The sequence below is a fragment of the Pituophis catenifer genome, unplaced genomic scaffold (genome assembly GCF_029215685.1).
Source record: "Pituophis catenifer annectens isolate HBS135680 unplaced genomic scaffold, rPitCat1.0.hap2 SCAF_2, whole genome shotgun sequence".
Lineage (NCBI taxonomy): Eukaryota > Metazoa > Chordata > Lepidosauria > Squamata > Colubridae > Pituophis > Pituophis catenifer.
This window is the reverse complement of record NW_027256882.1, coordinates 110,156,971-110,171,499: the sequence shown is the minus strand read 5'-3', so window position 1 is coordinate 110,171,499 and position 14,529 is coordinate 110,156,971. Positions and strand designations below refer to the sequence as shown.

The 14,529-nt window shown below is 35.5% G+C and overlaps 1 protein-coding gene across 3 annotated transcripts in view; it reads left to right on the top strand.

The window, feature by feature from the left end:
* The window catches only part of CPEB4 (cytoplasmic polyadenylation element binding protein 4), a 74,966-nt gene that overhangs the window by 48,564 nt on the left and 11,873 nt on the right, over positions 1-14,529 (top strand). For all 3 annotated transcript variants that reach the window (XM_070937358.1, XM_070937356.1, XM_070937357.1), the window contains 2 exons: positions 11,916-12,089; positions 13,748-13,837. In XM_070937358.1, the coding sequence (XP_070793459.1) occupies positions 11,916-12,089; positions 13,748-13,837 (264 nt within the window). The remainder of the gene's footprint in view (positions 1-11,915; positions 12,090-13,747; positions 13,838-14,529) is intronic.

The following is a 14,529-nucleotide window of genomic DNA, read 5'->3' as shown; positions in this document are numbered from 1 at the left end:
AAGTTTGTCTATTGGAAAGTACTGGGAAGGAATAGATCTTCTCAGGATCATGGATTGGGGCAGCTGTAGTACCACATTCTTCTTGGTTTGTTGCAGCATTGACAGGGCGTTACCAGTCTTTGATTCATCTGCCTCTCCTCCCCTCCCTGTGTTGACAGAGGTTGGTTGAAGATTGGATTACAAAAGTGACAGAGAATACTGGGAAGCAAACCAACTTTATGGGAGAAACAGTTTTACTAAAAAGAGTGACACTGAATCATAATAACAAGCTGTACCAATGAGGGAGTTGAAACCCCCCTGTTCCCCATCTGAGCTATGACATTCCCCTCAGGTGAAAGAAAACAACTCTGACAGTCCTGTTAAAAGTTTTGCAAGTGATCTTGTGGCCTCCGCCTTGCAAGTCTTCCCTAAAGATTATCGGCTGCTGTAATATGACAGCTGATTAAGGGCTTGTGCAAGTCAAATGATAAAAGCAGCAAAATACATAATACTAAGATGCCTTATTTATTTATTTGTTTGTTTGTTTGTTTGTTTGTTTGTTTGTTTGATTGATTTTTATACCGCCCTTCTCCAACAGGACTCAGGGCGGTGAACAGCCGAGATAAAACATAACATATAAAATTTAAAAACAGTTTAAAAGATATTAAATAATTTCGGCCCACAATTTAACCATTTATTATTTAACCATTTATTTAACCAATTTCGTTGTATACCTGATGTACAATGTAAATAAAGGCTATACTATTTATTACTTTTCTCTTCAGCTTTATCTAGTAAAGAAAATTTCTTGCTTGCCGTAGTCAAAATATTACTGACTACCGTAATTGGCAGCTGGTTTTGTTGCAGACTAAGCAGCTATCAAAGAAAAGTTTAAATCTGAGAAACCTTTATTAATCCGAACATTACTAATAGTAATATCAAAATGGTGCCCTGAAAAAGCTGTGATACTAATAGGCAGGTTGCATTTGTGTGAAACTTTTAAAGAATTGGTGTGTTTAGTAAAATGCATCAACTATGTTAAATTAGAAACCTCCCTATGATTTGCATTCCTTGCTTCTTCATGTACGTTATGAGGGCTTTATCAATATCTGTTCACAAGTTCCCTTTTGACATGTAGAAAGACAGAACATGACAGAACATTAAAAGAGAAACAGTTTTCTCTAGAAAAAATGAGGTCTATTATATGAGACAAATCCTTTTGGTAACTTCTTTTTTATACTGAAAAAATAATTATAATTATTGTATGTATGTAATTTTCTTCTTGTTTTCTATTTCTGGTAATAAAAACAACTGGTTTGGAGTGTGTGTGTGTGTGTGAGTGTGTGAGTGTGTGAGTGTGTGCATGTGCGTGTGTAAGGTACAGATTTTATAGCTGTTATTTAAAGTTGGAGCAAATACTTCATTGTTTGGGGCCTCAGTGTGGTGCCAAAGTACTTGCAAGATTTTCTATTCCACCCAAAGTTTTACATTTTTAAAAACATTCTTTGATTTTCAAACAAAAATAAAAAAAAACAAACAGAAAGCTGGCATGCTTCAAAGCAAAAATATCAGCCTCCAGACTCCTAGTTTTCAAGAATACTTTTGAGCTGCAGATAGAGCTCCATCTATTTACCTATATTGGAAAATAAAAATTAGGGCTTAGGTCTAGTTTAGAAAATGGAAGAAAAGTATAAGAAGAGTCGATCGTGGTGCAGGTGAAGGTGGCAGAACATTTAGGTCAATGCTGGCGTTATAACTGACAGTCTTCTCTGTGGTAGCCATTTTGCAAAGCTACCGAAAGCAGTCATTCTGCAAGAGCATTCACAACATGTTTTCAAATTTTCAAATGTGTGCTCTAGCTGAGGCAAAATTGGAATCCTTCCTATTTCTTAAGACAGTGCTTTGTTTCTCTTACAATTAACAGATTGATGAGAAAAGAATAATGGTGCTAACAACATGTAACTCATTGCTGGAGTTAATATTCATTAACTTTAATAACAGATATTTTGCAAATAGACTACAAAAATAATCCAGATACTGGTTTAGTTTACAGTAATCAGTTTTTTTTCCCAGTATTTGCAATAGATTCTAATAATGAGATGGTTATGTTGAATGCCCTGATAATAAGAGCTTTCTTCAATAGATGGTTATTGAAAATGTCAGTTCAATATACCATGCTGTGAGAAAAAGACAAAATCAGCAAGAGGGAATAGAGAATGCCAGTTTTAAAACATACTGGGATTTTCAGTAGCTTTGAGAACTAATTAAAAGTGCTGGCGTTAATAATTAAAAACCCAAACTGTCAGGATCTGGGATATTTTTACAGCTTCCTTCTTCAATACTGAAGAAGAAGATGCTTCTTGTATTTTAAGACCTTTCCATAAAATCCGCTCCTGATACAGAAGTGTTGAGAGTATATCTGGAAAAAGCAGGATAAAAACAGCATTACACTCTTCCATCTGTTTGCTAGATTGTGCATGCTAGAGAAATACTTTTCTTTTTTTTTTGTAGCCATTTTTGTGCCCTCTGTGTTTGATGGATTTTTTAAAAAAATTCTTTTAAGTTGTATTGTTGTTTACTACTCCTTAAAGAGTTAAACTGTTGTTGTGCGCTACTGCCTACCATGTTTTTGAATCACCTGGCAGAATATACATATTTCAGTAAAAAGATAATCTGATAAAATAGATGGGTATTATCCTCTGACTGAAGATAAGTCCTGGACTAAATCTAAGAGCCAAACTGGACAATAAATGCCTGCACTTAATGCTGCTGCAGGCCCTCCTTCTTTTTCCCCTCCTCAGGATCCTCTGGATATTCCATGTAATGAATAGTTTCTTGACTTTCCGTGGAAGAAAAATCAGATACATTTATGTTCACATTATATTTTGTAATCATATTAGTGCATTTAATATCACTTTTGGGTGAACAAACAGTTAATGCTTGCTGTCTGGTTCCTCTTCCAATGGGCTTTGAACTTGATTATGGCTTGTTAGAAGAGAAAGGAATCAGAGTTACTGGTTTACACATAATACATTGCAGATCCACACTTCTATTTTATTTTGTTTAACAATCCTGTTAGCAGTAGGAGCAAATCAAACTTTAAATTAATACGATATCCAAATGTGTTCATTGTTCATTTGGCTTTAAGAGTCAGGTTTATTTTAGGTTATCTATTGAATGTTGGTAAGATTGACATAAAAATTAGAGGCATTTTGATTCATAATTCAAACTCTCAAGCACCACACTTTACAAACTTCGGTGTTAGAATACCTGTATCCAATGTAATTAATTGCCATTTAGTTGGTGAGTGCACACTTGCTTAAAGGGTAGCCTTCATCATCTCCTCTTTGTGAATTTTCCTTAGTCTTGGTTTGATGGATTTCTGGTTAGATACAATTATCCAGTTAACATGCGTTGCGACAGGTTTCATAAGCAAGGAATTACAGTATTTAGATGTTCAAGGATTTTTGTTTTAGAACTAAGGTGTTTGCAAATAGTTTGATAATCTGAAAATTAATGATGTCATTAATACAAAAAACCTGTAGAAAATACAGAAGACATGTACATATATACAGAATATGTGTGTGTGTGTATATATTTTCTTTTTTCTTACTTCTTCGTAGGATTTATTTGTGTTTTTCCTCTAGCCAGGTTTTTCCTACGTAACCAAGGTTTTTCTGCAGCCCTAGCTCAGTGGAGTCACATCCACTCGATTCTGGGCTTTTTTCTTTCTGGCAGCCAGCAAGTTCTTGCTGCCAGGTGAGAGACTTATACAGATCTATTTCTGGCTCGTTAGCCATCATCAGTAAGCCACACCCACATCTCATGTATCCTCCCTGTAAAGGTACAATATCTATTTTCTTACTTCTTCGTAGGATTTATGTGTATTTTTCCTCTAGCCAGGTTTTTTCTACGTAACCAAGGTTTTTCTGCAGCCCTAGCTCAGTGGAGTCATATCCACTCGATTCTGGGCTTTTTTTCTTTCTGGCAGCCAGCCAGGGAGGATACATGAGATGTGGGTGTGGCTTACTGATGATGGCTAATGAGCCAGAAATAGATCTGTATAAGTCTCTCACCTGGCAGCAAGAACTTGCTGGCTGCCAGAAAGAAAAAAGCCCAGAATCGAGTGGATGTGACTCCACTGAGCTAGGGCTGCAGAAAAACCTTGGTTACGTAGGAAAAACCTGGCTAGAGGAAACACACACACACACACACACACACACACACACACACACACACTTAAGTAACTTGTAGAGCCAAATGGCTACACATACTATGTGGCAGCCATGTTTATTAATGGAATTGACAATGTACAGTACAGTACAGTAAAAATGTAAGCCACAAATGACTTATTAACTTGCTTAAATGCTTTCTTTTTTTTTTTATTGAAAAAGTTTTTCAAATACAAATTTTTCCCCCTTTCCCCCCCTCCCTAACCCCCCCTCCCCTCCCCTCCCCCCATGGCTTCTGCAAGATGAAATCCAAATTAATATCACATTATATAATACTTTACCACCCTTTTACACCACCCCCTATGTGCTAAACATTTCTTTCTAACATTATTATTATGTCCCCGGTATACTATACATTTCAAAACAGCATTCGGCTATAAAACTATATAATAGATCCTAATTTGGCATTTATTCTACTCATAATCTACCCATTTCCTCCACCCCCATACGTATATCTCTTAATTCAAATCTTTTAAGTATATTAATATCTAAACATAACATCCCTTTTCCTAAGCTAAGCAATCAGTAATGTTACCTATCACCTTGTACCATATCAATTTTGTTTCACCCACTTTCCTACAGGTCTACCATACATAATATATTTAATATCTTTATTCTTCTGCCCGTATCACTAAAAGATATTTCCATATATAAATAAAACCCTCAAATGACTTTACATTTGTATTCCATATAGTATCTTCTGTAATGTCTTTCAGCTAGATTGTTAATTCCATCGACCATGTTAGGGTAATATCAAGTCCTACTTCCAACAGGATATTCAGTATCTTCAATTACCATCTGCCCCCATCATTAATAAGTATTTCTGTATATAAAAGAACCCCCCCGAGTGACTTTATATTTATATTCCATATGGTATCTTCTGTAATGTCTTTTGTCTAGATTATTAATTCGAACAACCACGTTAGGGTAACAGCCAGATCATCTGCATGCCCCAATTCCATAGTTCTCTTGCCTTATAGCTCAACATATACGTAATCCATTTTTCAGAGACTTATTAACTTGCTTAAATGCTTTCTAACAAACTAATGCAAATTGTTGATCAATCTGGTTTGATACATACTACCATGACAGCACTTTTCTGAGTGCCAGAAAAAAATTTCATGCATCTCTGCTATCTGAAATTCTTTAATTGGGCATGCTAGGGTCTAAACTTGAAAACTTCATCATACAAAATATGCAGCAGTGAGAATAGTGATCTAATTTCAACCTTTTTGGCAGAAGTTTGAGAAGTTTATCTTTTTGGTAGAAGATATTTCATGATCCATTTCTGTCATTCACAGTTTGTGAGTTGCTATCAAAAAAGATAACAGTGGGGTACACTGGGTTCCTGGGAAACAAGGGGGTGTGTTAAATATTTCAATTTACCCAAACGTTTAACTAGATGTAGTATTACATAATGTATTGAGAGGAAAGAGTCTCAGTTGGTACAATGCTGTGTTCTATTCAAGAACTCTTCTGCTCCGCCATATAGATTTCTGTTGTAAAAACTCAATAGAAACCATTATGATTTTCTTGTATTGACTGCCTCATGGCATTTCTTCATCTATCTTTAGTTATCAATTAAATTCTTCTGTATCTATTTTAATTGCTACTCAAACTATAAGTCCTGCTAACTTTTCTTTCTACAATATATAATTGTTGGTCCTAAATAGGTAGATAAATTATAAGACAAATCGGATATTATCATAATAATATGTCCTGTAAAAATTATATTAATCATTAACCTCTATTTCAGCCGATACCTTAACTTACTTACGTATCATAGTTAGTTCAGTGCCATTTGAAAGGCCTCCCTGTGTTGATTCTAAATTAGATTTCATATTTATATCCAATCATTCTAGTTTCTTGTGTGTGTGTGTGTGTGTGTGTTTGTGTGTGCACAAGACATTTTTCTTTGGGAGTAATAACTACCGTGGCTTGCATTTATGAATGTGCTTATGCAGTATTTTGAACAATGGATTGGAAGAGTTATTTGAAAAACTGGATTGTATAAAAATATTTTTCAGTGTTAAGATGGCATAATAGCATGTATACACTCATACATATCATATATATGCATGCTTTTATGTCATAAAGTTTCTCCTGACATTCAGTTGGAATCCTTGATTATGTCTTGCATTCTGGAGTCAATGGAGAACAGGAATTTGAAGAGTGCTCTCATTACCTCCATCAGTATTTTTTTCCTCAATGCTAACCATTCCCAGTTGTTTTAATTTCTCTATGTAGGACTTCATTTCTAGTGTTCTGATTATTATGCTTGTTGCTTTTCTCTGAAAATTTTAAAGTGAAATCCCCAATATATATATATTGCTAGGATCATTTTTTGTTCCGGCATTATATTATATACCCAGATTCTAAAATTAGATTTTAGAATCTGGATATATCTACTACTTCTTTGATGAAAGTATTTTTAATGTAATCTGTATGGTGGCGCTTTTCTTGATTAACCAAAAACTCAGAGAGGGAAATGCTTCAGTAAATAAGACAGATATTCTGTTTTGTCAAAAATAACTTGTGAACTTTTATGAATTTCCTCTGAATCAGAGTACTTGAACCTACCAAATAACTGAAACTTAAACCTAAACTTTAGTTGGAGAAACTTGAAATTTATGGAATATTTCTAATAGGAATAGCATGTTCACCCTAATCCCAGACATGTTTTGAAACATTGCTTCCAACATCATATAGATGATAGAGTTTTTTTTTATTTATCAGTAAATAAAAAAAATAGATGCACATGATTAATATTTTGAAGTTGTACTTTGATTCAGGAAGTTTTGGAATCTGTAGTAGCAAAACTTCCTGCAACCCTCTCTCAGATTTTTGGGTGTGGTTACTGTCACAATGTTTTTATGGCACACAAGTGACAGAACAGTCTGGCATTTTAACAACACTGTTGTGGGCCTCAGTAGGAATTGCAGCTATGTTGACCAGCCTGTTAGTGCACCAAGTAAGGAAAGCTGTATTGTACATTTAGTTTTGTTGCTCAGCTATAGACCACAAACATGATTTTATGGCTTTTTAGGTAGAGAACACTATGAAGACACTTGAGCTTCTCTAAGCACACACAAGGTGGCCTATTGTAGCTATGCTTTTTATTTTAAGAGTTACAAAACCACTCTAGGCCTTTCTGCATCTGTAAACAATGGAATGCTTGATGTGAAACAGAAATAATTGTCAAGACCCATTGTCTAAAAAGGTCTGTGCTGAGATTTAAATTTCTATCAGCTAAACAGTTAACGGTCCTCCTTAGTTCCACTTCTCTGAACAAGCTGTTAATTTTCTTTCATCGGGCTTTGACTCTTTCTGAAGGGTATTCTAGTTTGTCTAAAGACTTTAAGAGATGAAAGAAAGAGAGAACTGATGCCAAGTTTAGTAATGCGAGGGACAATAAATATGATTGAGCTGGGCATGTTAAAAAGAAAGTAAGCAGATGTTTGGGAAGAATGATTTTTTCTCCTCCTCCTCCTCTTCCTCCTCAGAGTTAATGCAAGCGATTCTTAAATAGCGGATTGGGATTATATTTTTTAAAGCTCAATACTCTTATTAAGGACATTATGATGCATACACTATCTTGGTCCTTAAGAATTCTGAAAATTACTTCAAAAAAACACTCTGAGGATTTCATACATTGAAGAGAACTTGTTGCTTTTAGTATGATATTTCAATTGACGCTTGGACAGATATAACCAGATTGTAAGATTGGTTTTTTTCTTTTCTTTTCTGATCAATATCATTAGGATGTGGCTGTTAGTAAGCATTGCAAGCTAGAATAGGGATGAGAAAGATTTAAGGCTGTACGTCGCCCTTCATTCTTTTGACCTCACCCTCCCAAGGCATTTCAGACTTTAGTTATAAAAAATCAGCCCTGTTGTTTCCTGCCATGCTGTGAAACTCAAGAACACTGGGAGCATTAAAAGTAAGCTTAACATAGTTAGCAGTTAAAACCTGAACACTTTCCACAAGCCCCTTTCCCCCATTTTAGCTCTATTTGGCTTGGGCCACATGCATAAATAAAATTTCTGTGACTACTTTGTATCATGGCCCCAGCTACTTTCTCCCAAATGTTCAATGCAGTTGCTAAATTTTTTTAAAAAACTTTCCCACCTCTGACCTCAAGCATTGATACTATTTTTACACAGGCAAAACTAAAGAACAATCAAGTACTGTAGAAAGAGTCCCAGTGTTGTCCATAGAAAGCAATCCATTGTAATGTTTGTTTTCTAGTCTACAGAGCATTTCAGTTATTTAGCCTAATGGCTAACATTCTTTAAAACCAGCTTGCTAAAGGGTGGGATAAATATGTTAATGTTTCACAGACATTAACATTCCTAACTCTGGATTCATGGTAATCACACGGTCACTTGCAAATCTTAATTGAAGATATTGGCTCACTGAAAACAAAATATGATTGTTAAGGAACTGATAGACTGATCAAAATCCAAGGTTGCAGCCTCTTAGAAATACCAGATATGCTAATAAAGTTGCAATCCACTGGATGCTCTAGTAAGCACAAAGCATCTAAAGGTAGCATTTTAAAAATTAGATCTCTTTGTTAGCTGTTCTGATGTGTTTGAGATAAAAAAAATATTTTATGTGGTCTGCACTGCACTAATGCTTGAGAACCACTGAGGTTATATGGAGGTGAAATAGCATATCTTTTTTCTCTATCTCTATTTAATTTTTATTTAACAATGTTTGAAAGGCTGTTTTTCTTCTCATTTGACATGCAGCAAGGACATATGGGAGAAGGCGAGGTAACAACATTCCTCTTTAATTTTCTGATGTTTAAAATGTCTTATGGCATCACTAATGCACCAGCTGTTTCTGAAAGATCAGAAGTTTTTAAAGGGGCCGGGTGGATGGGGCAGGGGCAGGCTTCTTCAATGTGCATGTTGTGGTAACTTTACTTATTGAAAGTAGCATATCCCAGAACATGATGGTCAAGGCAGAATTAACATAATATATTAAATACAGAGTGAGCGGGTAGCAAACAGTATTTTTAGCAAGAACTTCCAAAATTAAACTACACATGAATGATCGCTTCAACTGGGTGCTGGTAGGAGAAGAGGGTTTCTTACTTATGGAAGCACCTAAATGACTTGAATTTCCAGGTCTCTCCCCCAGGCAACATTAATTGTCATCATAATTTATTGTGGCTGTTAGCACTGGCATTCTTCCAAACATTTTTAATACTTAGGTAATGATTTGCATGTCCCTCAAGATGGTGAGCACTGTGATAGAGGTAGTTTCACACTGCCTTTCTCTTATCTCACTTGTGTGATCAAGCTGAAATTCTCTGCGTCTGAGCAATGTCTTTGTTTTTGAGGGTTCTTCAACAGCACGAAACTGGCTTGTAGGCACTAGCAGGACCACAATATACAGTTTGGGGAGATTTTATATCATTTGTGAAAAGGAAGCCTGGCAATTAAGTCACATAGGTGCTTTTTAAAAATCTGTGGGATGAGAACCATGGGGCTACAACTGTGCATGCTGACCTAACTATCGTAGTGAGATGCCACTTCGTTAGCTTCCTCGGTGCTGCCTGGATTGAGGTGTTGATGTATAAATCACTGTAAGAAATCTCTCCCCCAAAAAGGTCAGGGTTGGAGAATTCATGCCAAAAAGAGGCTCTGCAGCACTATTGAATTCAAATTATTAATTTGAGAGGATTCAGTTTTTCAGAAGAATGCAGATCATGAAAATTGATTGGCACAGTGCTTTTTTTTCTAAATGGAGCTTGTTTGTTTGTTTTTTTCAGTTTTGATAGGTTATGGCAAACTGGTAAACTGTTATGACTTCATTAGTGATCAAAATGTTGTCACCGTGTGCATGTCTATGGTTTCTATGCCTCAACCCTTTCCTGAAGCCAGTGTCAGAGCTACTTTATCAAAGACATTAAGAGATGGGGAGGGGAGATGGAGATTTTTACTTGTTTGCCCTTCATCTAAGGACAGTGGCTCCAGGATTGGTTCCCTGGAACTGCCACTTTCCCTGCACTGCACTTGTTCAATGCTCTTGGTGTGCATGCACACTGGCATTTGGAAGATGGAAACATCACAATTCCATTTGGTGCATCTGGATTTCACTATTGACCGGTGGTGTATGTTTAGCATTTTATAATACATATAAAAAGGAATGACTTCTATAGCTTTTATATTGCTATAATTTCAACAGACATGATGTATTGTATACTAAACAACATGGCATCCTTCGGGGAGGTATAAGATAAAGGGATGGCTGTTAATACATGTCTGTATTCATTTCACATAAATGTTAATCCTATATGAACTAGAAAACTAGAGAGAAACACAAGACCAGTTGTAATGGAATCACTTTTATTCTAAGGTATGTTGTGGGAACAATACTTAACACTAATACAGTAACTACAATAGTAAAAAATGAATAGCAAAAATAATGTAATGTTCCTAGATGAGGCACTAACTAGTCTAGTATAATCTGCCAAGAAAAAAAGTCATTAAGGTCTGGCTCTCCTGAGGTGATTTTGAGTGGTGGTAACAGGTGATTCTAACTAGAACTAATTGGTTCTAGAACTAGAACCATCATTGACTAAGAACCGTCTTCAGTCTTCAAGCCCTATTTATAGTTTTGGCAGGTTATAAAATGAGAAGTTACTGCCTCACTTTTGAATTCTTAACCTTAAACCTTTTTTTTTTTTTTTTTACTGCCAGAGTTTCAGTGGTGAGCATGCTCTGGTAATTGTAAAAGCAAGCTTCAAGCAGAAAAAAAGCCCTTCTCCTGTTCCCCTTTTTTGAAAAAAAAAGCCACACAGTATTCTGATCACATTTAATAAGCTCCTGAAAAGGACAGTTTTAAAAGACTTGGGTAAATAATTTACCTGCGGGTATTTGTGGACCAGGGACTATTAACTGACTTATAATACTGCTTTCTTTACCATTGAAACATGTATTACATTTCTTTCCTACCTATTTTCTACAGAATTTAGAGTATACATGAAATAAATAAATAGTGACCAATATGAGGATATTGACCAAATTTCATGGCGAGGGATGAACTTGGTTTTCCTCAGCACTAGTAAACCTTTAATTGTTCTTCTCCACTGATTGTACAGTTTTATTAGACCTGCCATACTTATTCTTCCCGAAAATAAAAGTATGATGACACTATTAGTATGCCACCTCAGTGAGAATATAGGTAAAATGATCGGAGGATCCTGTCTTTCTCCTTCATTTTCCTTTGGCTTTTTATTACTGTTTTTGTCAATAAAGATAGTGAGATCTAAATATAAGATAGATGTGGAATATTTTACTTGAACTGTATGATAGTATGGATGTGACTAAAAACTTGTACTTGCAATGTCCCAAGATCATTGGGCGTGATCAATAATTACTTGGTGTAGAATATTTCTGAAGCATATACTTGGGGAAAAAAATAGTCTCTGTGTTTGGAATAGAACTAGTGACATTTGTCCATGACATGCTTGGCATAGTGCACCATTTAATGATACCAAGATTCAGCTTTTCTGTACAATGTCATTCAGATAATGTTGTGTATCTGTATAATTAATAATGGGTCTTTGTGACAGGAGAAAGAATATGAAAATAGACAGCTATTATTCTGCTGGTGTGTTTTGAGACATACCGTACATATATGTATATTATAATACACATACACAGATACATTTTGTCTTTTCAACTATAGGTCAGTCCTCCCTGTTCCCTATGGAAGATGGGTTTCTGGATGATGGACGTGGGGATCAGAGTCTCCATAGTGGCTTAGGATCACCACACTGCTTCTCTCATCAGAATGGCGAGCGAGTTGAACGGTACTCTCGCAAGGTGTTTGTGGGTGGCCTGCCACCTGATATCGATGAAGGTATACTTGCATATTAGTATTACCAAAAATACACACCCATGACCAAGTGCAGCCGTATGGAAAAGAGGAGAATCATGCCAGATTGCAGCATTCTCATGAGCTCACTTCAGGCAGTTTTTCAGGCAACGGAAATTGTGTAAATCTATGAGCTGCCAAATATCCAAGCTTTTAGGTTATGAATTGCAATGATAAGGAGGCGTGGGTTGCACAGTTTATGAGATATGTTTTATACATTTGCTTCATTTAGTTAGATATTATGACATCATAAAACTCTTTATGAAGGTCTTTTATTTTGAAGATGATTATAATAGGCACACATTTTAGTCAGTATCTGATTTAAAATACAGTGCAGTGCTTCATCTATTTAAGGGAACAATATATAATGCATTATTTCTTTGCTATCACCATATATTTCACCAGAGGGATGAATTACTGCTGAAAAAAAAATCCCATTTAAGCATAAGGAACATGCTGGGCATATGAACATTAACTGTAACTGATGGCAATATTTGCCTTGATTTAAAAGTCTACTAGACAAAGGGAATCTCCTTATTTTATTTTAATTTTTTAGGCTAATTAGAATAACAGACTGCTGCTTTTTTCAAAAGAAAAAAAGAAATATAAAGAAATACTTTAGGGATTTCTAGCTCTATTTTTTTAATCCTGTAATTTTGGGTAATAAGACTATAAATTTAAACTGTATACATAAAAAAAATCTATGACATTTCCTTTTCCCCAAGATAAATATTTCTGTTACTTTCATCATGATAAAAACATCAGATTATGAAGAAATAAACTCTGAAACAAGCGTATGAAGCAACCATCCCCCAATGTCTTGGGAAGAATTTAAGTAAAATAGAAAATGCATATGGGGAGGGCAGATCAAATATTTTTTCAGGTTCTGTGTGTGTATAAATAGCATTTCAGCCTGTTCCCGAAATAGCTTTAGATCCCCAGCTTATTTTAAAATTAAACTGAGTGAAACAATTCCATGGTGCATTTTAAAAAGAATTGTGCATGTGGGTAATATTAACCAGTGTGCAGGTCACCTGAGCTGAATTTAGAAATTGAAGAAAGGCTTTGAAGCATTTGCTTTCTGCTAACGAGATCTGCATTCTCGTCTCTGCAGCAGTTACATAACCGCTTTCTGCAAGTGCTGCTGAAGATAGTCTGAGGTCAAGCTCAGATGATGTGCACAGATACAGTTTAAGCCTATGACATAAGCAGTAGGCGTGGCTAGGCTCTGCTACATTCTTTTCCCTTTCTCCCCACCTTTCGCAGGTCCGTGCTGAACAACTTGCTCTTGATGCAAGCTCTGCATGTTAGCTGTGGGAGAATGCCTGGAGCTAGGCAGTAAAAACTGCTCAAATTCAGTCATTTAATTACTTTAAGCGGGCTGCTGCAAATCTTTATTTGTAACCTTAAAGCCACAGCTTTGATATTTAAACTGTTTGCTTTTTTATTAAATATATACGGTACTTGGACTCACAGATTTTTTTCCTTTTGAAAATACCTGTGTCTCTGCGTATTTGGGTTGCCTAGTGTTACCCGAGTATTATCATCGAATCGCTTAAATTGGTTTATTTGGGACCCTTCCCCTTGAAAAAAAAACCCTGAAGATTTTTTTCTCTCTCTTTGTTTGGTTCACCAACTTGCAGATGAGATCACAGCCAGCTTTCGTCGTTTTGGCCCATTGATTGTAGATTGGCCTCATAAAGCTGAAAGCAAATCGTATTTTCCTCCTAAAGGTAACTTTTGTTACTTCATGTATCCTGTCCTTCTCTAAAATTATTCAGAACAAATAACAGTTTCTATAAAAGCTATGATAGTTGAAAGATGGTATTATCCCTCCCCATGAAAAGATTTTCTTAGTGCTAGGGCATTTTCTTAATAGGAAGACAGTGGGCTCATCATTGGATCTGTTTAAATAGGGGCTGGATAGTCATCTGCCATAGTTTCTTTAATTCTGGATTCCTGCATAGAGCACAGAATTGGATGTGATAGTATGAACCTTGCAATTCTATGATTCATGGAGTGAATTTTATCATTTGAGATTTTAACATGGGTGTCTCTTCAACACATTTTCTATTACATACCACAATCACAAAAGTATATTTTAATACTACTGCTAAACATAAAGTAATATGAAGTGATCATTAGTCCACCTTTTTCTTGTTTGAAGTGTTTTGTCATTGCTGTTTTGATTCCATTTTACTTCTGATCTTCTAGTTGGCACTTTTTGTCAATTTTTTACTTTTTTTTTTACTTTGAATTTTTTAATCTACTGTTCAAATGCTTCCCTTTCTGTTTTTCCCCCTATAATTTCTTTAGTTTCTTTAATCCCCCTTTTATTTCATCTCTGTAGAGTAAAACAGTGACATTCAGATTAAATTTCACTCTAAGGAAGAAACTGATGAAGTGTTGTAATTTATTTTTTTAT